Source organism: Chaetodon trifascialis, chromosome 22, assembly GCF_039877785.1.
Source record: "Chaetodon trifascialis isolate fChaTrf1 chromosome 22, fChaTrf1.hap1, whole genome shotgun sequence".
Lineage (NCBI taxonomy): Eukaryota > Metazoa > Chordata > Actinopteri > Chaetodontiformes > Chaetodontidae > Chaetodon > Chaetodon trifascialis.
The window spans coordinates 17107641-17132130 of NC_092077.1; the positions used below are offsets into that span (position 1 = coordinate 17107641).

At 44.0% G+C, this 24490-nt stretch overlaps 1 protein-coding gene across 1 annotated transcript; it reads right to left on the reverse strand.

Annotated features, from left to right (window-relative positions):
- Positions 1 to 41: 41 nt before the first annotated feature.
- LOC139350787 (liprin-beta-1-like) lies at positions 42 to 24131 on the reverse strand. Its single transcript, XM_070992389.1, has 25 exons — positions 23960 to 24131; positions 16865 to 16944; positions 14730 to 14935; positions 12949 to 13029; positions 11821 to 11934; positions 11598 to 11708; positions 10395 to 10487; positions 9097 to 9196; positions 7651 to 7712; positions 7495 to 7561; positions 6633 to 6751; positions 6346 to 6419; positions 6059 to 6113; positions 5615 to 5768; positions 4701 to 4836; positions 4502 to 4624; positions 4236 to 4386; positions 3567 to 3678; positions 3395 to 3483; positions 3130 to 3252; positions 2903 to 3028; positions 2366 to 2554; positions 1428 to 1586; positions 1258 to 1323; positions 42 to 1166 (listed from the first exon to the last, which is right to left on the reverse strand). Exons 2-25 carry the CDS (start codon positions 16926 to 16928, stop codon positions 1077 to 1079), a joined length of 2664 nt encoding a protein of 887 aa, XP_070848490.1. The 5' UTR covers positions 16929 to 16944; positions 23960 to 24131; the 3' UTR covers positions 42 to 1076.
- Between the last annotated feature and the right edge of the window lie 359 nt (positions 24132 to 24490).

A 24490-nucleotide genomic window follows, 5' to 3' on the forward strand; every position in this document is an offset into this window, starting at 1 on the left:
CGCGAGCTCCCTCCTAAAGAAAAACTGAAGACAGGGAAAAATGCATTTTCTCCTTTTTATTACAAAAAATGAAAAAGACTTTGGCTTCCTGTTAACTTTCAGTTACCATTTATCTTAAAGGAAAACAGAGTTTCATGCTGAGAACTGATGAGGATCAATACCTCATGTCCGTGCTTAAAGTATAGTGCTACACCAGGAGTGTATTAGCTTAGCATAAAGACGAGACGCAGAGGGAGAAGCTGTAAGAAACACATCAAGCAGCACCTCTAAAGCTCATTTACTAACACTCAGTGGGTCAATCTGTACAAAAACAAACCACTTGTGGTTTTAGGGAGAGTTACAGGCTGTAACCATCAACGTGAACAGTCAGATTAAACGAGCTTCGTGTTAACGAGTGAGAGCCAGGCTAGCTGACCCCCCTGCTTCTAGTCTTCGTGCTAAGCTAATCACCTCCTGACTGTGGCATCCATCCTCTACCACAATGCTCACAAAGACAGCAAATAAGTGTATTTCTCAATAAAAACTGTTCTTTAAAACAAAACTTCCTGTGGTGGAATCGAGCCCTGCAGGCAGTTTTGGTTTTATTCCTCCAAGTTTTCAGATTTCAGCCTCAACACCAGCCATGTGTCAGTGAAGGAAATGAAGTGCGAGCATGAGGTCGGTGTGATGAGAACATTTTCACTGTAGTAAAGTGTTTAAAAAGTCTTTTCACCTTCAGAGGAATCTCAGATCTGAAAACCTGGACATATAAAGCCAAGACTTTCCCTGCGGCTGAACATCAGTAGAAGTTTGCTGTGAACGATCTTAAAACAGAAAGCAACTTCATGTAAACTGACAGGAAAACTAAGGAGTATGCTGACCTGATAACTGAAAACAACACAAAGGCTGGAATAATAAAATAAATGCACAAAGAGGTATGTTAATCTGGCATTTTCAGTTCATGCACTATATTTGGACAGCTTCAATAAATATGTGGTCATGAAAGCTACGGCTGAACGATGAAAATACTGGAAACAGGTCTCACGTGTTCTACTACAAAGATTTGTCTTGGCACAGTTTTCACAAACCGCAGCGAATCAGTCGCCGGCGTTCTCCGTTTCTGCTGCGTCGACCTCCGGAGGGCAGACGGAGATCTCCTGGAAAAACTCGTCGTCCTTCAGCATGCTCTGAAACAAAGACGAGCAGAGGCCACGAGGCTTGAGCTCAGGTTTGTGAGGACGCAGGCCGGTTCGCTACAGGAGCAGCTCAGTGTCTCACCGTCAGATTGTTGATTCCCTCAGAAAAAGCTCCGATCTGTCGAACCGTCCCCTCAGAGTCCTCCATCTGCCAAACAGAGAGCCGGGCGACACGAATCAGACACAAAACGAAGCAACTCGTTCAAAATGCTTTGATCCAAAGACAAAGCAGAAGCTGAGGCGTCTCCCTACGTGTTCCAGGTGGTCCAGGGTCTCGTCATAGACCCGGACTCCCCTCTGGAAGCTGCTGCTCTTGGGCATTTCCACGTTCATGGGGCAGACATACTCCTCACCATCTTCCTGACGTTTCTTCCTCAAAGTGCCAAAACCACCGAATGAGAGACGTCTGGGCTGGAGGAGGAAGGAGGAGACAGTTAGTCATCGAGGGGTTTGCTGCATTTCTCTATTATCTGACTGTAGATTAAGCATTTCAAGGTTTCAGCTGCTGGTCAACAAAACAAGAGTTCAACACATGAGAATATTGACACTGCTCTCATTTCCGTCTGTTCAGAGTGAAGCTAAAGCCCAGAGGGAGTTAGCTTAGCATACAGGCTGGAAACACAGGAAGAACTGGTCCAAAAATATTCTCATATCTTGTTTAATCTGCACAAAGACTGACAAGTTGCTGTTATTTACACTTCAGTTTTTGTCCGGATGAAACCGGATATAACATGTTAATCTGTTGCTGGTAGGAGGATTTTGTTCACGTTGAGCAGAGCTGCATTTCACAAAACTGTTCCTTTAAGAAATACCGGCAGGTTAATTCACAATAAATGGGAGTAACTTAGTTTAAAACTGGACCACTTTCATGATAAAAAGTTAAATGTTAAAGCAGCATTTAGAGCAGAAACCAACACTAAAGCTAAGTGTCTCAGTGAAGCAGCTCCTGACGTGGACAATAAGGACACATCGAAGGATGAATATTTAAAGCGCCACAATTCATCAATAACAGACGGATCAAGTGTCGGCTGAGTGACCCACAATGAGTCCAGAGTGTAACGTGTCCTCTGGCTGCAGCAGGACAAAAGAAAAACCAGTTGGATGGCGTTTTACTCTGCGTGAGGTAAGTGAAGCTGATCTCAGCGCGGTGACAGAGCGGCGTGTTGGTGACGCAGCGGATGGACACTTGCCTTGACCTTGGCAGTGGCGGTGAGGACGGCGTAGTCTGGGTTTTCCAGACAGTCCTGTTTGAGCCGCTGCGCCTCAGAGCCGATGAGCAGGTGGAAATGCGTTGCCAGGTGGCGTCTCAGCAGGGTTTTGTTGGGAGGAATGTTGAGCAGAAGGGCGAGCGCCTCCACGTTGAAGCGAGGCTCCAGAACCTTCGCAGCGAGCAGACGTTTGAGAAGGCATCGTGGGGAGAGGTCAGAGCAGAAAAAGGGGTTTTTAAATAGAGGTACACACAAAGAACGAGCAAATCCTTCAGGCTAAACAATGACCACAGCGCTCTTAATTATTTGCACATTAAAAAATACAACTAAACAATGCACACAAACCTACATGCACGTGAAGTAAAAGGTAAGAAGCTTCTGCAGGAGAGACAGGAAGTTAAAAGACTCAAGGCCAGATTAATCTTTATTTAATATAATCCTGTTAATCTGCAGGAAGTAACTTAAAATCCCCTGAACTATACTCAGATTGTGCTCCTGATCGTGACCCCGCCTCCTCACCATCAGCCCTCCGTGAACGCCGCTGCCCCTCAGATTTGGGGCATATTCTGCCAAATCCACCGACCGCAGCCACTCCATCACTCTGTGGTTGGTCCACTGAGAGATCTCTGCTGGTGTCATGTTGTTCTGCAACACAAGGGAACAAAGATCCAGATTTCGGGGGCAGACACATCTGAAAGAGGTTCAGAACAAAAAGCAGGAGAGGGCTGTGGCTTCCTGTGTGATACCTCATCAGAGGGTCTCCTCCTGAGACAGCTGGGTTCGTAGGAGTTGAGGCGGAGGACCTGAATGGCCCTCTTGATGCTGAGATGATGGAGAACGCTGCCCACCTTCAGAGACAGCAAGTCCTCCTGGGAAACAGCCACAAAGACAGAGTTATCACAGCCACCATGATTTATTCATTCAGGGGACGTTCAGTCAGAATATAAAACAACTTTTAGACCTTTTGCCTGAAAACTTTGTCACTTCAATGTCAGAAAGTTGGCGGCTCACCACTGTCATGTAGTGCAGCACGCGTCCGTCAACACGGGCCTCATCAAAGTGACTTTTATACTGCGGGAGGCCGATGTCGTCCAGCCACCCTGAATGAACACCACGCACTTCATCAAAAAGGGAGAAAGAGCATTTTTGTCATTTTCATTACGTACGATGGCGCCACACTTACTGGTCACCCAGTTGTGGTCCAGTTTGCCCTTCAGGTCGTCGTCCTCAGACCCGAGAGCCTGCAGGGCCAGCTGCAGCTTCTTCCTGTGCAGCGGCTGCTTCATGCACAGCTCCTGATCAACAGAAAGTCCAGGTTAGACGCAGGAAACTCCAGCAGAGACGGAGGAAGTACAAGCAGTAAAACCAGTGTGGAAACAGTAAAAGTCCCGCTTTCAAAACTTCACCTGAGTACAGAAGTATTATCATCAAAATACACTATACATCCTTCATATTCACCAGTTTAATTAATTCAATGTAATAAATTTATTTTGTTTTAATACAATGCATGGAAACTAATTTTACTGATTTCATGTATTGATCTGTTTTGACTGAATGTAATTAAATTAATTGGATTTAGTTATTTGAACTTGATGTATTTAGTACAAATATGAATTGTACTTACTTTCCACCACTGGCACTGAGTAATACAGTGAGGCTAAAACACCTGAGAGTTAAGTGTTTCCTGCGTCTTCCTTTTGGTCTTGTCCAAAGTTAAAAACTTTAACATGTTTGTGGTGTAACATCAGCAGTATGCTGAGTTTCAGAACATGAGCTGCAGATACAGAAAACAACGTTTTCCTCCGTAAAACACCTGAAAGCTTCACGTCCCACCTGGTGGCAGCAGCCTCACCTTCTCCACGTCATGCTGCGACGCCTGCAGCAGCGTTTGTCCGGACTTGATCCAGCTCTGACACTGTGCGACGTACAGCCCGAGGCCCTGCTCATGCAGCCACCCGCAGACTTCATCTTTACTCCACCGTGAGAAAGGAACATCAGCAGCACTGACGGAGGCAGGGAACGAATACTGATCACATCAGCAGGTACAACCACTGATAGAACAACCGATAAAGAGCAGCACTCACACAGTATTACAGGTCACGCCTGTGTGATACCTACCTGTGTTTACATTCACGTGACCAGCCAAGCCGAGGGCCGGCTGTGGCTCTGACTCCACCCCTCCTGAACTCCATCTCTGCTGCATCGTCGAGGTTGAAAGAGGTGGAGTGACTCCTCTTCAGTCTGCAGGAGCGTCACATTATCAACGACCAAAACTAATCGTCCTTTCTTACTTTCAACACTGAACCCTGAACGTTACCTGCCAAAGAACTTCCTGAAGCCTTTGGACTTCTTCTTGGTCTCAGGTGAGGACGGCAGAGGAGCGCCATCGTGGGACTTTCGCTGGGGGACGCCGGCCAAGTCCAGGTGCTCTGTGCCTCTACGCTCCGTCTCAGCTGTAAACGTCAATACATCCACTTTAACGTGACAACAAGGCAGGATGCCTCAAAACAGCTTCAAACAAAGCACCAGCTCAGCTACAGAAGCACCGCTACGACCCGATGTTGAGCTAAAGGCCTTAAGAGGAGCATCATAACTGACACCACCCATGCAAAGACGAGCTAACTAACAGATGCTTCCCAGCTTTACTGCCAGAAAGCATCAAAAAGGCTTCACTGCAGATGGTCTGAAGTCATGGATAACAGACAACTGGACAGAAACACATCAACCCAGAGAAAGAGGCTCCAGAAAACATCTTTTCAGAGATGATTTAGAGCAGTGAGTCCCAACATTTATCCCCATAGTTTAACTCTTATCATTCAGACGACAGTCAAAGAGAAAATCATTATTTGATTGAACTGCAAACTGATGAGATGTCACCAGTATAAAAATGCTGGGAACCACTGACTCAGAGAAAAGGAGAAAGCTGACAGAGCAGTACGACAGCATGTGACCATCACTTGTCCTGCAGAAAGTGAAATGTCACACTGCAGCGTCAGCGCTGTGTTCATTCACATCCAGCTGTATGATCCAGAGCAGCCATACTGCCGGCCAACGAGCCCACTCTGCTCTACCGTACCTAACGCAGGCGCGCTGGCACTCCGGCTGCGGTCTTCACAATTTACAGAGCCGTGAAAGAATTATGAGGATGAGTGACAAAACATAAAAACGTCTCAAATCACTGAAAAATGTGAGAAATTCCAGGATCTCATAGAAAATAGGAGCTCAGTTCACCGAGGTTTGGGGTGCTGGCCGTCTGCTTGCCTCCACGCAGCTTGAAGAAGCCGCGGCCGAAGGAAGAACGAGCCTTCTTGGTCCCGAAACTCCCGTCACTCGTGGCGTTTGCTTTGGTAGGAGACGAAGAAGCAGCTCCTGCTTTATTTTTGGCCTGTGAGGAAAAAGGATTTGAAGCAGAAAAGTCAGGATATGTTCAAAGATGCACCATTTCACCAAGTGACAAGACAAGAAGCTGTAGTTGCACTATTTAACCACTAGGTGTCAAGGCAGGATAGGCTCATAAAGCGAGTCCTGCGATTGGTCGACACACTGCGAGTCATTCATTCATCCTGCTCACAGGGATAAACTCACATTCAAAGGGTCAAAGTGAGAATGAGCGAACACTCAACACTCACAACAGCTGCTGGAGATAATATGATCTGCAGTGCCTCCTGGTCTTACCTGGTCCATGCTGCTGGTTCGGGCTGAGCCGCCCGGCTGTGGGACGTCTAACGAACTGAAACAACATCGAGTATTTAAGCTTCAGTCAGGATGAATGTCAGGAATTTATCATCTACACGGAAACTGACAATCTGCCTCGTAAACCGTGAGCTGAGCGTCTACTGACGCAAGCTGCTGCACTGATATCAGAATACACTTAATTCCACCCATGAGAGGAAATAAAGCAGAAACAAAAGCCGTTTTAACAACATTTAGGAAGAATAACTCAAGCTGAAAGCCTGGTTTACCTTTCGGCTGCCTGTAACTGTCGCTCTTGGTCCAGCTCGTTCATTTCAGAGAGCACGGCTATACATGGAATAGACTGAGACAGCAGAGGGAAAACATGATTAATTGAACATATTTTCTCTACAGCAGAACATTTACACAGCTCAAAAAATAATAACCACAACAGAAGCTCTGGATTCCAGGGAGGAACGATTTCAGGGTGGGAGGCCGAAATTGAGCTTTTCTAAAGGAAGTCTGCAGTCTGGGGTTCATCCTGTGAGAGAATTGTTTTGACAGAGGTTGTGTTTACCTCGCCAGAACTCCTTCCTGCCTCCCCCACCAACGCCAGCGTGACTTGATCCACCTCCATGGATACAGGAACCGAGGGATCATCTGGGATATCGTCATAGTCGTCCTCCTTTAACTTCTCTGAGCGCGGACAGTTAAGACAGTAATCAGGGATGTACAGCAGCTGGACGTTTAGTCGCCTTCTCAGGCTAAATTAAGGAAAATAGGCCTTAAATGAGGTTTTTCTTGATGTTTCGTGGTCTTAAAAGGTGTTTCATCTGTTTGCTGTCACAGATCTAAAGAATGAAAAGATCTTTAGGTCTCAGCCTGAAGAAAATGTGAAGCAACAAAGCAAACTTTCTTTACAGCTCAGTTTTCACGACATGTCAAAGAGCCGAAACGGTGACCTTTAAACAGAAGAAACCGTCCTCACAGAGAAGAAACCGATGCACTGACGGCACTGACTGTGCCTCGTACGAAGGCAGGATTTACTGTTTATAGTCAAGTCAGACTCTAGATGTCTTCATTTATATCTGCAGGAATATCCTAAATAAAAGGAAAGTTTTCAGAAGTCTGTCTCGCTCTGCATCGTATCAAATACTGACCTCTGCATATTTTTCCTAATTGCTGTTTGTATAATGTCGAGGACGCGACAGCTGCGCTCTGACTTTGTTTTGATGGGGCTTAGTTTCTGCTTGGCAGCGTTAGATTGATAAAACAAACACAATGATGCATCACCTCATGTTTCTTTCTGTCTGCTGTGTGAGACTTTAAGGCCAACGTTAGTACCGATGTAGTGAGAGCAGTGTCAATATTATGGTCAGTAAATAATGGAGGGTAAATAACGAGGAATATTAATGTTTGATCTTTAGACGCAGCCTGACCTTTCACCTGCTCCTGCACTTTCTTGCACTTTGTAAGCGACTCCTCCAGCTCCTTTATCCGTCGTTCCTGGAGATAAACACACATGATGTTCCAGCTGTAAATCAAAGCTGCTGCTCGGACGCTGCTTACGACCACAGCGTCACTTCACACCGTACCTTCTCATCGTTAGACGACGCCAGTGACTCCAACGCCCTCTTCATCTTCAACACTTCTGTATCTGATAAAACACAAACAAAGTGATGCTTTACACTCACTTCAGCCTCGCCTCCCCCGGCTCTGAAACCAGCCAGCAGAAACCAGAGATAATGAAGCCGCTGGGGCTCAGCGTGCCGGTCAGTGCAGCTCTTGTTTCAGTTTGTTGCTGCAATGAACTCCTGATTCAATTTTCACCACAAATGACAATAACAGGGGCTTTCTGAGTGTTTTACCAGGAGGGCTACACAATTAAACCTGAACCAAACACTCGGTAATCTGAACCAAACCTCATGTCAACATTAGAAATAAATGAATTGATTACATGTATATGAAAGGGGTCGTTGTAGAGACGCAGCCCCAGAAAATCACCCAAGTCTACAGTTGCCCTCAGCATTACGGAGCATTTTAGTGTCATTCAGCTCATGGTTTTGGTTTCACAGCCCATAACTTCACTGTTTTGGTCATAAACCATGTGGATACTACCACAACAAAACGCTGGAGAGACACAGTTAGAAACCAGCTGGTGAACAATGTGAAGCAGCTCAAGAGCCGAATATTTCCCATGGTAGAGACCAAAAACAGAGCTAAAAGAGATAATAAGCAACTGTTTGCAAACACAAATCAATTAATGCAGCTTTTAAGGAACAAAAACTATGAATAGTGTCATGTTTGATATTACAACAGATTATATATGGCTACAAAGGTAAATGACAACTTGCTTGTACATTGTTCTTTGCTAATAACAAAGAGATTTCATGCATTTGACTCTGCTCTTGAAGGTGTTTCAATAGTTTAAACCTGTATCTAAAATGAAGCCAGCTATCTGAATCCAGACCTCCACAGTATGCCAGTCAGAGGCCTACTGAATGGACACACTCTGGTTTTAGCTAAACGCTAATGAGTGGCTCTAAGTAAGTAATTACATTTGTATGTTTGCTGCAGCCTGTTTTTAAGCAGACATCTGAAATCTGTAGTTTGACTGATTTGATGTTGTCAGTGTCTGAACAAACAAGCAGTCCCTGACAGAAGACTAAATAAATACCTATAATCAGGTTATACTGTACAGCACGTGTTTACAGGCAGACGCGTATAAGAGACTCCTGTTTAAATAAAGGGCATTCCTCCACCAGCGTGGATAAGATAAGGCCAGCAGTGGGTGGAACGGGGGAGCACGACAGTCAAATATGTTTGATATGGAGACGACAGACAGGCGGGCAGATAACGAGTGAGAGAAGAAAAAATGGAGATGAAAGCGAAGTACCCACTATTTCTTCAGGAGGCTGCTGGAGGGAGTTTTGGTGTTGTAGGAATGCAAAATGTCTCTTTGTCTAATCCTCATAAACCCTTTTCTAATGTCAGAGTCCATGAAACAAGAAGCGCCCAGACATTATTAAAGCAGCTCCCACCTCTCTCTGCTCCCTCTGCTCTGCTGTGGCCCTCCATCCTCAGCCTCCTCAGCTCCACCTCCCGATCCTCCAGCTGCCTCTGTAGAAGCTGCAGCTCCTCCTGCAGTGAGAGGAGATGTCAAGTCGTCATTCTCTCATCGGACTTCGGTACACCGATAGAAACCATTTAGTCTATGTTTGAAGCTTTAAACTGTTTAGTCTGTAAAATATCAGAAAGTATTGTGACGTTTATTTTTAGCCAAACTGGCAGCTCCGGCGACAGCTGTCAGTCGGTTCAACACTTCAGTCCAGACTGAAATATTTCGACAACTATTCAATGAGTTCCCTCTAAATTTCATACAGATGGTTGTTTGACTTGTCATCTACCGCCATCATCAGGTCAGCATTAGCAAATAATAACATGCTAACACGCTAAACACAGATGATGACCGGGCTAACATTGTACCTGCTAAACATCAGAAAGCTAGCATTGACAGCGCCTAAGCAGTCCCTCACAGAGGACGCTAGCTTGGCTGTAGACTCTTAAACTTGTTTTAAATCATGGAAAGCTGCTTCAGAGCCACAGAAGACGTACCATCCTTTTTACGAGCTACGTATTGCTCCTCGTGATGAGTCACCTCAAGTGCCTCTTCATCACAACATAAGTAAGAATGAGTCAGTCAGTGGGGCAGCTAGCGATTCAGTTAGTTAGTTCAACCCCCTGAACACACGGTGGGTCTTGTGAGATGATTCAGTGGAAGCTCATTCTATCCACTAAACCGTGAAAAACACAACTGGACACACATCAAACTGCTACGAGACGACTCAAAGGGTGCTCAAAGACATCACTGTGGAAAGAAGACAATTTACAAGATGTTTGTCCATTCAAAGAAAACAGGTGCTGTGCTCTAAGTTAGCTAAAAGAGGACTTGAACCTGGTGCAAATCCTGAACCTGGTGCAGGTGGAGGCACTTACAGCGAGTGTGGTGAAAGTCAGGAAAGCAGTGTGCAGCAGAGGAGAAGGAGCAGGAGCAGAGGGCCAGAAAGGAGAAGACTACAGGCTGGAGATTAAACCTCGTTCACCTCGTCTCCAGTGAACCGCTCAGTGCTCCACTTTGGACGCTTGACAGGTTAACATGTTGCAGAGAGATGTTACCATCACAGCAGAAAGGGAGGAGGAGGAGGCGAGAAAGGAGGTTAAGGGAGCAAAGAGATGATATAATTTCAAATGAGAGCAATAAATTCAGATCTCCTGGTCAAATATAAAATAATCAGGTGCCTGCTCGCTGGACCTTCAGCAGTGACCTGCACACACTCACTCTGGTAGCTTTGAGTTTCTTCTCACACTGCAGTCTTTCATTCTCCATGTCAGTCACCCTGAACCGCAGGTCGGTTACTTCCTGGTAAAAGCCCTGGGGAGGAGAAAAGCACTCCCGTTACCCATTAAACTCAGAGAGAAAGCTGCACTGGGGAGGTTTATGGAGACTGTGTGGGAGAGAGGTCTGATTCTTTTACAGGGGGAGATTTCCTGCCAAAAGCACCAAACATTACTTTCAGACTGATGTCCCACTGGAGAGAATCTGAGCAGCTCAGTCGGCACATGAAGACCAATCCTGGACTTAAAGGGAAGAGTCACGGTCAATTATTGCGAAAGTGCTTTTTACTCAATCAGCAGCAACAGTGCACGAGCCCTTTGGAGACTACATGTAATATTACTTCAGTTTAACTCCACTGTTTTTCCTCAGTTTTCTTTCTTTTCATTTACAGGCTCGTGGCATAGTTATAGATTAGCCATGGAGTCAGCTGCTGTGTCCCAATTCATTACAACATGCTAACTGTATACACTATGAATTTGACCAACAGACCATTTCCTCCTGCAGTTTATTTGGATTTGTTGCTGCTGTGAGGCGCACCTCAATTTCTGAAGCAGATATAGGAATATTTATCGTGAACAGACCAACGGAAAGAGTTGGTCACGCAGACTATGCACCAATCAGGTGCTAAAGCTCAAACAAATACAGAAATCAGAACATGCCATCATTGCTTACATGGGACTGACATGATGTGTCTTTTAGGATTTCATTGAAAGCTTAATTGAGGCTAAAAGGAAGCAAAAATAAACACAATCTGTTGCTTTCAATTCAGTCAACTCCCTTCACTGTCTGGAAACACCACATAATCCCCAAATATATGCCCCAGCGAGTGGATGAAGTGTATGGAAACTCTCACAGCCTTTCAGACCCTCAGAGGGGGGAGAGGTGGAGAGGTATGGGTATGGATGTGGGTGGGGGTGTTCTGGCAGGAAGCAGCTGCTGGAGCACAAGGGGTGTTTAAGCCCCTCGTGTAACCCTTAAGTTCACCCTGCACCACATGACCGATGAGTCCTCCAGCCGAGTGAGACGGACCTTTGTGACTTTAAAACAATGGCTGTGCGGCTGCCAGGACTCAGAGTCACACTTCACATAAAAGAAGGTGCAGGTGAAATCCCTGCTCCACTTTACATGTTAAGCACGGGGGTGTACCTCATTGTCTCTGTGGTCTCTCTCCACAGCCGTCAGCTTCAGCTTCAGACTGGACACCTCGGTCATCAGCTCCAGCTTCTGGGTCTCCAGTGCCGACCGATTCAACAGCTCCTGCAGAGCAAGATGCACAAAGCTGCGTTCAAATGCTACGAGGAGAGATCACAGTTTGGGATAACGTTTTCGATTTAACTGCAGAGGAGAGGTGACTTTGTAGAGGCCTTACCTGTTGCAGCAGCTCCTCAGTAGCATTTAGTTTCTCCCGATGGTGCTCCAGGCAGGTGTCCAGGTCCCGAATCTTTTCACCTTGCACCTCCACCTGGTCTGTTAGAACGCTTACCTGGACGATAGTGGGACATTAGTATTAGCACATGCTGTAAAACCACATAATCATCTAAAACATGATTTTGAAAACAGAAAGTGTCTGCATTTGGGACTAGACCCGTCATAACAGGGAAGTGTCATTTTAAAGGATGGTGATATCATTATGAAAAGACCCAAACCAACAATGAACTGACCCTACTTCCAAGTACTGTCAGGCAGTGCCTGATAGATCTTATTCCTCTTTGTCACAGAGCTCCATTGTTGTCCTAAAACTACTAAAAACACACATCAAAGAGCCACATCTTTGCACCGGGTGACATGTCATGTCTTGCTTTGTTGTCCTTGATTTAGCGGTTATGGCTATTCCTGTGTACACTTGGCCAATAAAGCCAATTCTTCTATTTTATTACCATTCACACGGACATTGCATGGCACATGGTCTGTAAACAATGTCCGTGTGATCTCTGTTTTCAGATTTGCATCCACGGTATGAATGAATGACTGCAGGGCTGAGAGCCACAAACAGGGCAGGGACATTGGACAGTGATGAGAGACGGACCGTCAAATTGTTGGTTTTGGTTTTTTTACACAATAATGCTAGCCTTAAGCTTCAGCATAATCTTTTAAGTAGAATGGGATTCACTTGGAATAGATACGTGCATGTCATCTAAATTTGGTTGCAGTCCCACAGTGTGGTCAAGTGTAATGCCAGTTTATGTAAGTCGGCCATGCCTTGAAGAATTCTGCAGCTGCTTATAGAAAGAGGGTATAGCTCACTAAAAAACAAGCCTTTTTCCTGCTCATCCGAGTACTCTGAAGGTCCAAGTTTCTGCCAAGTTACTTGAAAATCTGTACTTTTTCTAAAAGCTATTCTGCTGATTAACAGACAAACATACAAACCCACCAGCGAGACCGAGAATGAGGCCTCTTTGGCAGAGGTAATTACTCAGAAGGCAGCCGCACACAATACTACTTCATCACCCATTCAAGAGTAATTGTTCTGCCACAATGAACGGTTTTGCTCACAAACCTGAAGAATAAGACATTCTTTGTCACTCTCCAGTCGTGACAGACGCTCTTGGTAAACTGCTTCTGAGCTGTGGCCGTTGGTCTGAAATGAGAAACAATACGTGTTGATTTGTACAGTCGGAACAAATGACTGCATTTGCTGCATCTGTCGAACAATGTTTTCGACTGCTAATTCTGAAATCCAGCTCTGGATGAGGAGTCCAAATGGAAATACACACCAGCCTTGAGCCACACTGATTTTCTAATGGGTGCGTGCCACTTAAGTCTATAACCACATAACCTCCCTGACAGTGAACTCACATGGTTTTCCCTTGAGGGGAAAAAACAGATATGAGAGTTGAGTTTTCAGAGAAACATGTGAGGGTCAACAGAGCTCTCACATGCAAGTGATTTGGAAATTGAATCAAAAGCAAACTCTTCTCTCAAATATCACACATGGAGAAATGAGGCTGTGAGGGAAGAAAAACAAGAGCCTGAGCACCGAGAGATGACAAGATGGAAACTATTTGCAGCAGGACTCCTATAGAAAATCCATCATTCACAAAGCGTGTCATAACAACACCTTTACAATAAACAGAAGCAGGTATACGGCATGGAGCGCTATCAACAGACACAGAGCAGATCAGAGAATGTCACACCAGGCTGTAACCTTAAAACTGGACTGTGCAAAGACATATTATCATGCAGACATGGAAAATGAGACACGTCTTCAGCACAACTGTAAAAGCATCCAAGAAGCATCGGAGATGGACTGAAACACAGGAACACAGAGGAAGGAAGTGACCTGAGACACATTCTGTCCAGATGCTGAAGATAAATGCATCAAAGACTCACTGGAGACATGTTTACACCTAATTGCTGGGCAAATGTGAAGCCAGCTTTTGAAATGTTGCAAAAAGAAAGGAAAATGCCAATTAGGCTCGTTTCCATTAACTTAACACAGAGCAGAAGAAACAGAGGTCACGAACGGGAAAAAATAAAACTAGTTGTTTGTCTATCTAGTCTAAGTTTTCGACAGCAGAAAAAGCTTCTTCTTCTCTCTGCAGCAGAAACAGCTGATCAATCATGTGAGTTATATGTTCGCTATACATCAGAACTTATTCAGAAAAGGTCACATCAAGCGCATCAACTTCAAAAAACACCTCAAGGGAGCTTGCAGAATCTTCCCCTCAAACATTTCTAATGCAATACTCCAAAATGAGCATTAAAAAAACATCATCATCATCTTGACTCTTCCAAAGTGCAACTACATTATCACACAGTTGATGCTACACTGAAGTTAGCTGTTGTTCACCCGATGTCATGAAAGCAACAGGAGAAAGCAGCTCAGATGATTTCAACACAACTGACCCCTGATCAGCTAAATCCCTGAATGATCTGTGCATGTGAGAGTAAGTGAGCAGCAGCCTTTGTCTAGCTAGCAGTCAGCATGAACAATCTGTATATAAATTCACACTTTTTCATTCAGTCTTTTCACATTTGGGTCAGATTCCTTCTGAAGCACATTAAGTCTGCCTTGCATGTGAACTGCGCTGTAATTGCAATCAGATTTGTGTCAATGGAGACACAAACGTATGGCCAAGTGTATAAAATCTCATCTGGATTTCATCTGACACTTGAAATGACAAACGTAAGGAGTGCCAGAGAGAAATGCTCCAATCATAAGTTACAGCACCTCAAGAGCAACAGCACACAAAGAGCAAAGAGTTTAATTTTAAGGACTCAGAGCAAACATGCGTGTCTAACAACAGTCACAAAAAAGCTGTGAATGGACGTTTTTACCAAGCGTCCGTGCAGCCACTCTGCCAGCCCCTCGGCGGTCGAATCAGGGATCTGGCATCGCAGGTTGTCCCGCTCCTCGTTGTCCATGAGCTCCAGCGCCCCCCGCAGGTCCTCCAGTAGGTGCAGCACCCGAAGGCCACCCAAGAAAGGTGACGTGGGCGACTGGCAGTCAAACAGCCCGTTGGAGTAGTCCATGGCCTTGGAGCCTGGAGTCAGATGTGGGATGACAAACATTTTATTTATTTCACACAAATCATACAGTGAAGTTGTGAAATTACTGGCAGCCTTTTCAAAAGCAAAACCTAATCTGACAAAAAGGATTTACAGCCACATTTGGTGCTGATCTGAGGGGGCGGTGGGAGCAGCGTGACTAACGAGCCAAAGCTGCAAACTTCACTTTTTAATGCAACCGTATGTTTACTTCCCTTTTCAGGAATGGCGAGCTGTGTTTGTCGCCGCATGCTACCAAATGTCTTCTTCATCTGGTGTAGGTGCCATCAAACAAACAGAGCAGACACACAAACTGTGTGCAGGTTCATGAGCAGAGCGGTGTGTGTGCACAAACACAGAAATATACATGTATGTTCCTTCCATCAGACTTATGGAGCCGCTCATACTCATCAATTTGTTTTATAAACCTCAAACATCGGGAAACAGGGTCAGCCACAGATGACTGAAGACAAGCCCTTAATTACATGTTTCCATATAAATACATCTACTAGTTTTTCAGTTATAAGAACAGCAAAAGAGGCCATTTCCTGTATTACCCTCCACTGATCTCATGTACCTATAAGCCACCATCAGCAGTGATATCTAACAGAGGTAATCAATGGTTCAGTTAACAGCTCTCATACTAAAACAGTCAAATTAACATTGAGATCAAGCAGAAACGCCTTATTTTTGATTTCTACCTTAACATTTGGACTGTCTTTCTATGAAAACATGTGACTGCTTGGTCTCGAGCATATGTGAGGTATGCGCACTCTGTTCTCATATATACCAGTCTGTGTGGGAAATGGCATGTTTGCACTGTTTATAGCTCCGGCAGCTGGAGTCTGAGTGTAATTCACTTGTTCATAGCAGCAGATTCAGAAAACAGTCGGGGCGCGCACCAAATTCAATTTAGTTGAGATTATAATTCACTGCTTACAGTTTACTGCCGTTCACATATTTTATTTAATAAAGCATTTTAATTAAAAGCCATACATCATCTCACCCGAGAACATTTAGATTTTACACGACAATGAGCATCTTTTAGCAATAACTGTACTCCTACTCAACATTTCGACAAGTTATATTCAGACACTTATGGGTATTTTTTTCCACATCATGTGATACAGGATAAGCAAATAATTAAATCCTGTATCTGTACAAATCATATTTTCTGATTGTTCTGGGAAGCAAACGCAGTCGCGTGTTGACTGAACTCCTGATGCTCCCACTGTGTGCTGCAGCCTGCTCCACACCATCTGTCATCTGTCTTAAATGTCAACCATAATGAAGATGTCCAGCAGTCAGAGAGGGAGCTAAATAAATAAATATCCAAACAATCATGGCTTCCCCACAGTAGCGAGGGAGTGGGGCTTGATGACGGCTGTGGTTTCTGCGGAAACAGGGGGGACCGGGGGATGTCACGTGATCAGCCGCCTCGCTCCCATTGGAAAGGTCAGCGCTATAATTACACACATCAGCGGAAAAGTAGGGACTCTGAAACTGAAGCCTGCTCTGCTCATCTGCAGCGGCACCAGTACCCAGAGCGTGGCCAAACGTTCCCAAGCCGGAGTTTGTATTCCAAACTCACAGAGCTTGAATAATCATTAGTTTCCGTCACTGCGGGGACAATGGAAACTTTCATTTCTCATGGTGGAGGAATGCAGTGGAAGCAGAAAGGGCCAGTGAGCTGGCAGCACAATTTCAGCATTATTCCAATCTTTTATGTATATTCAGGCCGATTAAATTAAACTGCAGGTTGAAGTAGAAGGAGAAAGGCACATTGTGTTACCGTCCACTGGATGTAGTATTCCCAGCTTGCAAGTCAATGGTTTCCAGATGTGGCTAGACCCCATAGTATGCCATGCCTACTTAAGAAAAAAAAAAAAAAACTGCTATAGCCAGGTCTTAAAGTCCAGCCTTACCTGCAATGATCCCATCCATTTGCTCCAGGGCTGCTGCCAACATGTCGCTGGCGTCAGACATCATCTTGTGCTCAATGAATCTGAAAGAGGAAAAAAGAAGCATTAGAAACAAGAGGGGGAAGATAAGAAGGATCCATAAAGCAGCGCGCCAAAGCTGAGACACGAAGACTAACAGTCTGCTTCAAGCTCGCCCACCACAGACGGGGGTTCCCCAAAACTGACAGCAGACAGCAGGATGAGAAAAGGAGGCAGTGAATAAACCTTAAGTCTGTGTTTATGGAAGTGAGACAACTTAAAAAGGAGAATAAACAGCCTTCGTGATTCATTCAAACCAGAAGAGCAGCCATCCTCCACTACTACTCTCAGTACGATTAAAACAAAACCAAAGACCACAACAGCTCACTAAACATGGCATCAGTCAGTAGCCTGGTCAGATTTTCTCAAGCTGAAATCCAGCAGGAGTCAGCTGCACATAACGACGGCATCCCTTAAAAATCAGGTCAGTTTCATACAAAGAGCTCTGAGTCAAACTGTGGTGAAAGACTATTTGATCTAATTTATCTGAAGCAAAGACAAAAACAGAAGTGAACAGTGTAAAATCTGGAGTTTCTAAACGATCTTTATCCTCATCAAAGCTACAGATAACAATATTTCTATTTTTGCTTCATCTTGTATTGTTTTTGTGTGACCTTGAGTTTTGCCTGAAGACTGCATGAAAATTGTGAAAAATATTGATCACAATTCTCCAGAACCTCAGTTGACGTGTTCAAATCGCTCCATTTTGTCTGATCAACAGTTCAAAATCCAAAGATACTGCATTTACCTTTGAAGAAAACAGGTAAATATTCAAAAAGGAGCATGTGGAAACAGAAAATCTGAACATTTTTGCTAAAACTGCTGCAGATTAAAGTTGATTAATTGACAGAAATCAATCAGCTCTAATCCTCATCAATCCTCATTATTGATCCCAATTTGGGAAATTCTTTTAAAAAAGCATACGTGGAATTTAGGAAGTTGTGATTGTCACCCTTTTCTGACATTGTATGGCCCAGACTATGACCTGATTCATCAATAAAATAATCATTAGCTGTAGTGCTAATGCCCATTGTTTCCTTTGTTCAGAGCACTGCTTTGCTCCTGCACAAACATCACTTTCAAACTACAAAGCCTGCATGTTTTTACATTTGAATTATCACTAATTCAGTTATGGCACAAGCTCTCATTCTTCCTTTTCAAATGGCTGCTGCATCAAATTAACCCTGCAGGCTGTGCCACAAAACACTGGCTGTCTGAAAGACAAAAACAAAGTGATCTCCTTGACTTATTACCCAGCAGGCCTTATTTCCGGCAGTCACGGGTGCTCATGGGTAGGCTCCTATCCGGAATAATGGCACTATTCTCCCAGGGGTCTCAGGCCTCGTAGCTCTGGCATGCTCGGCATCTCAAACTTTCATAACAAAGTTGGACAGTATCCCCATGACGGCTGTCTTCAAACACTCATCACATGTCTCTCCTTTACTTCCACTGACCATTTATCACTTCAAACTAAATCTGATTTGAGGTAGTACACAGTATGTGGACAGAGCGGCTAAAGTCCAAGACGACATAAACATAAAAACAGTGGCTCTGCTTGTTCCCATGGTACGGGGGCAGGGGCTGCAGGGTTTACTTCATTTCCTCCCTCTCTGGGGTCACAGTGTCACACCCAGCAAGGTAAAACATAATTAATCCAATGGTCTCAGTATGAGCTGGGGGCTGCAGTTAACACAAGGAGGCTTATTCGCTGCCTAATTTCTACATCACAGTTCCAAAACATCGTACACACTGCTGTGCATTTCAATAAACACAGTATGCAGTAGCTTGATGACATCATGAAGTGTGAGCTCATCAGCTTCACTGATTTTTGTAAATACCTGTTTATTCTGAATCTGATGCAGCAACATGTTTCAAAGACCGGGAGAGACGTGGAACGCCCCAAAAACACCCGTTTGGATCATTTCACAGGTAAACAGGCTCATTGGTAACAGGTCATAGTATCATGATTGAGTATGAAAGGGGCATCCTGGAAAGACTCAGGCGTTCACGAGCGAGGATGGAGCGAGGTTCACCACTTTGTCAACACATGATTGGATAAAGGAGATTACTGCACGTGCTGTTTTTATTTTCGTTTCACACATCGTCTCAGACTTTGTACATTTAGGATTGATTCTGGTGTTGTGGACGAGCATTTCACGTCATTGAAAAGGAAGAGAAAACAGGACTTCTGGTCAGCAAACACACCAGAAAAGACCTCAGATTTCAAACTAAAACAAAGTGTTTCCAACTAAATTTTACAGTTCCCACGAGATATTCAGGGTGGAGGAATGCCGCAGTTACACGTTTCACAACAAATGTTTTCCTCTGCAGGTATTTCCATAGTTTCACTCTCACCAGGGTGGAAGCTGTATTTGGTCAGCTGCTTGTTTCACTCCATGGGAGAAACCTAAAGCTTGTCCCTTTTCCATAAGGTCTTGTGTTGAGAATCCAAAATATTTTCTCTCTCTGTGTGAGTGCAGAAAACAACAAATGCCATGAAGAGAGGAACGCCGGTGTGTGCTCTCTTATGCTCTACTCAACTGTCTCGTGATAAAAGCCACATCAAATCTGGTATCATGAGTCGCATGAGAAGTCCCACTCAGTAGACTCTTAACAGTCAGAATGATTTCTAGGAAAGAATCACCAGAAATTACACGTGCTCTTGTGCAGGTCATGTGGCATTAAAGTTTGCCACGTTAACTAGTCTGTCCACTCCTCAGAAGTGTAAAACCAGACCCTTCAAAATGCCAGGCGGAGCGACTTTCCACCTCTTTCCCCATCAGCGATGAGCAGGTCATCCATAAAGAATTTTCAGACCAAAACCTCAAGAGAGAAGCCCACAGATGAGGGTCCGTCTCTGCAGCCACGTGAAGTGAAGTGTCTGCAATGATGATCGATGACGCCGCCACAGCGTAGGAGTGAGCATTACACACATTCCTTAGCAGGTTAGTTCTCCCAAAAACCCAACACTGGTGCCTGGTACTGACATCCCCACTGACCTGTGTGACCCCCCCCTCCCACCACACTTCAGACCAAACCATGAGGACTTTATTCTGTCTACAACTGAGGCATCAGGCTGAGAGTCAGTTATGTTATGTGATATATCCCTTCATTAACACGACCATGGTCACTGTTATTTTGACTCAACACCACATAGACTGCCCTGCACTAAATGTGTATTCATCCACCAAAGAAAATAGTCCCCAATAAACGTGCCATTTTCTCCTTTTGTCAGGTAAACACACCTTCTCATTAGCCAGTGTTAGCTTACTGTGTGCCAAGGACAAAATGTTCACACTACAAAGACATGCAGAAAAAGCTTGAGGAAAGACTTCTTTGTCCAAACTATGGCAATCACCACATGTCCTGAGTGCACTTTATTTGAAGCTTGAGACAGAGCCATCGTGTTCCTGATCTAACACTGACACAATCTTGTTAAAAAGACATCAGTGCCATCGAGCTAAATGCATCTGACTGACAGCAGTGATATTTCCAAGTCTATTTTATAGAAACGCACATCTGTCTGAAAGGCAGACTTGACATCTCTAATGCTGTAAGGTGGTTTTAACATCAACCAGATGGAGAGGAAGATATATGGAGGGGGAGGGACGCATCTGAAAAGAAAATAGGCTGGGATCACTTGACCCTGTGCTGAGTGGTCGGGGTCTACAACACACACTCACACACATATGCACAAACACATGGCTCTGACGGTGCCTGTTACAATAGCCTTGTTCCAGCTGTGGTACAGATGTGCAGGTCAGAATTGGACCGGCTCAGAGTACTAATAGAGGCTGCATTATTTGCTGAAGTACACTGATATAAGCGGTAGCAGCAGTCAGGAGTTTAGAACTGCTTGTTGGATGCAAAGTAAAATTATGTCTCACTGTTTATGAGTCTGAGGCTTTCAAAACAACTTTGACCAATTTGCTTTCTGCTGGTTTCAAATGACTTCCCTTTAAATGCCAATAACGGTGTCCCACAAGGCTCAGTATTACATCCCTTGCTATTTACATATAAATAGAATCTATTTTCCAGCTTCACATTGTTAAATTGATCATACAGCCTTGTAAGTCATCAGTACCACTCAGTAAAATCCCCTTAGGCCTGCAGCTAACAATCATTTTTGGTATCGATTAAACTGCTGATTATTTTCTAGACCAGATTAATAATTTTCTCTATATCAGAAAACAGTGAAAAATGGCAGCCTTATTCCGTCCGTCCAACAGCCTGAACCCAAAAATATTCAATTTAAGATAATAACCTATAACTTAAAGAGTATGGTTTGGTAGCACATTATTTCCATAAGTTATATCATATAAAAGCCATACCCTCATACTCTATGCTCTTTCTTGCAACAGATATTTTGTTTTCAACAAGAACTTCTAAACAAACAAAACTTAATCAACTAAACTTTCAGTGGTATTAACAGAAGAAGTTGTGCAGCAGCAGTATCAGTATGAGCAGTTGTTGTAATAGCAGTGATGATGTAGCATAGTTTTAACTGCAAGTACAGTCCAAAACCCAAAGATGTTTAGTTCTGTATAAGAGAAAAGAGCGGGAAATTCTTGCATTGGAGAAGCTAGAATCAGAGTAGGTTTGTCATTTTTGCTTGAAAAAAATGACTCAAACTGCAAATCAATCAATCGACTAACTGTTTCAGCTCTGACCTCAATCAATCGCAGCACAGCAGTAATGGTTAAAGCAGTACTTGAAGAGGTAACTTGGACGTGAAGCCTTGTAGAAGACAATCCACGTGAACTCCAACCACCAGTCAAACACCCTGCCTTTCTGTTTACACCCCCCACCCCACCCCCGGGTTTCTGTGAGGTCGGACTGTTTGACAGAAACGACAGCAAAGACTTTAAACTAGTGTTTTATTTCGGCACAAACAGCTCTTTGTCTTTGAGACACTCACATGATAGCACTGCGACACTCATCCCAAGCTGCTGCACTTTTTCCATGTGGCCCCAACTACATTACAGTCAGAAATCACATTGGAGGCGAAAAAATAAAAGAGGATTGTGGAAAGGGAGAGGAAGAACTGAGTAAGAGATCACAGCCAGGCCAAGAAAAACTGCCTTTCATTGCTTTTGTTATAAGAACAGGTCTTAGAAGAGAAGCGACTTTAAGCATGAAGTCTTATTTAGGGCATCATTTCTCAGCTGCAGCTGCGCACTCAGCCTCAGAAGATAAGGGAAATACTACAGGAGTAGCTACAATGAGTAAAACCATAAACGGGCTTGAAACAGAGGCATCCCCACACTCAGGAAGACCTTCACTCAGTCCTGTCAGGAAGCGTTTCCTGGCACATTCTGGAGAAATGTCTTCCTCTTCGCCAGAAATTGCCATTTCCCAGAAATCTCAGCACTGACTGCACTATCAAAACTAAAAGCCGAAATCCCAAAAGCCACTCGTTTCCGCTCATATATAAAACTGGCCCTTTAATTATATTCCAGCACGACAAATGTTTCAGATTAAGTTGAGATTTTAATTCGATTTCAGAAACATGTAAACATGCCAATATATCATGTGACTCGAAAGTGACACCTCCCTTCTTTCAAAATACACCACAAGAGTACTTGTACCAAGAATGCAAGGAATCCAAGTGTCAAGAAAAAAGGATGGCTGAGATAGAAAGGCCCCTGTCGATTTTCCTGACACGTGGCTTCAAGAAAAATAAAACTAAAGACGTTGGGGTCTGCGCTTTGTTGATTCTGCTGCAGGTCAAGTTAGCTGCGAATACAAACTAGTGGACTTTGACTGAGCAACAAACAAACGTCCGATGCCTGTGGAAGCAAAATAATTGGTGCTAGGAGATTAGATCTATTTATTTGTGTGTTAAACTATCAGTGAGCGATGTGAAACTGTGTTTTATTATGCGAGTTCTCCCACTGTGATATCAGATATGGCTGTGCAAGCAAGTGTGCAGCAGCATGGATTTTCTCAGCGGCCAACCATGAGCAGCCAGAGAGTGGCTGGACACAAATATGGTTATTGTCAGAGAAGGAAATAAAATCCTTTGTTATGCTTTCAGTTCTGTGCCCGGAAGCTAAGACATCATCAGGCGTACGCAGAGTGGAGGGCTGCCAGCAGGTCATGCAGCGCCTCGGGATTTTCCTGGCCAACTGCACTCTGCAGAGGTTTACCCGAGCAAAGGCTGCACAGGTCTGAGGCTGATAATGAAAGGGGCTGACACTGGACCAGAAGCAGCTTTAAACTGCTGGCTTTGTGTTGGCTGCCGCTGCCTCTTCTGCAGTAAACGCTGGTGGGAGCCAAACTGGGTCTGACTGGAGGTTCACCGCAGTGATTCATGATTTGGCTTGTACATTAATGGGCATGTGATGCATAAATTAGCTCAGGCTATAATGCATGCAAGGTTAGCATAATTCAGCTCACTGAAAGAAACTGCAATGCCCTGAAGAGCACAAAATCTAAGGAAATATGTCTCTTATGATTTGTCGTCCCTATGAATGTTATATGATGCGCATTAGTGACTTTTGTTTATGGCAGAATCACTGTAGGCAAACAGCTGCATAAGCAGTAAGCAGTGGTTAAGTAATACAGTAATTCTGCCATAAACAAACCAGAAAATAATAATTAAACACCACAACAACGCTGCAAGTCCTAATAGTGATAGCTATGGCAATTCCTTCTGATACTAAAGCAAGAAAATAATAAAATTAAACGCTATAACTTCACTATAATCTCATTTAAGTCACCACACATACTGTAGCGTTGAATATTGCATATACACATAGAAATTAATGATATATCAGACACTCAAAGCACTACTATCAAGGAAAAGGAGCTGAGCTCGGTTAGTTCGTTAGCAAACACAAATATTTTATAATTAGCGACGTTAAGTTCAATTAAAAGGAGTACAAGAGAAAAAAAAAGTGCGTATTAGCCCCGACTTTTAACACAATTAAGCTAGCGGTCCGACGAAGCCCGGACAAACAAATCGTCAAAACTAGCTAACTCTGGCTCGAAAATTCACTTAAACTTCGGTGAACTTACAGTTTTCGACCAAGAAACGTGAGAAGAAAGAAAGGATCCTGCAGTCTCCGGTAGCTTTACTCCAAACACTTTTCACAGGAGCTTCATTGTCGGCGTTCACCTTCCCATTGAATTTCTGTGTGGACTCAAGTTTTCGTACCAGTTTAAAAGCCACTCTGAGCAGTGTCAAGACGGACAGACAGCAAGGAGAATTCCGGAAGTGACGCCTTCAAAATAAAATGCCTCGACCGTTGGTAGCGGTTGCCGACATTCATCCAGCATCGGTAGTCAGATGTAACTAAGTATCTTTACTCAATACTGTACTTGAATACAAAAATCATGTTTTTGTTGAACTGCTCATGTGTTATTTTCACACTAAGGCCCTGCCTGTGACGAGGGGTCATAAACAGAAAATTGTTTATTTGCTTTTGTCTGTGGCCTCACTGTCCGAATTATTTGAAAGTCCATACCGGAAACAATATATGCTATTCCGCTGGCGTTAAAGATAATAGTCTAAAAAATTAAGGAAAAGTAGTGATACCACAGTGTAGA

Excerpts from the sequence above, each read along its gene's own strand:
- LOC139350787 (XM_070992389.1), bottom strand. The coding sequence starts at position 16,928 with ATGATGTCTGACGCCAGCGACATGTTGGCAGCAGCCCTGGAGCAAATG. Across the intron at positions 7,713-9,096 it reads AGCAGAGGGAGCAGAGAGAG|ATACAGAAGTGTTGAAGATG; the intron begins GTGGGAGCTGCT and ends GTGTTTTATCAG. Across the intron at positions 3,679-4,235 it reads CGCAGCATGACGTGGAGAAG|GAGCTGTGCATGAAGCAGCC; the intron begins GTGAGGCTGCTG and ends TCTGTTGATCAG.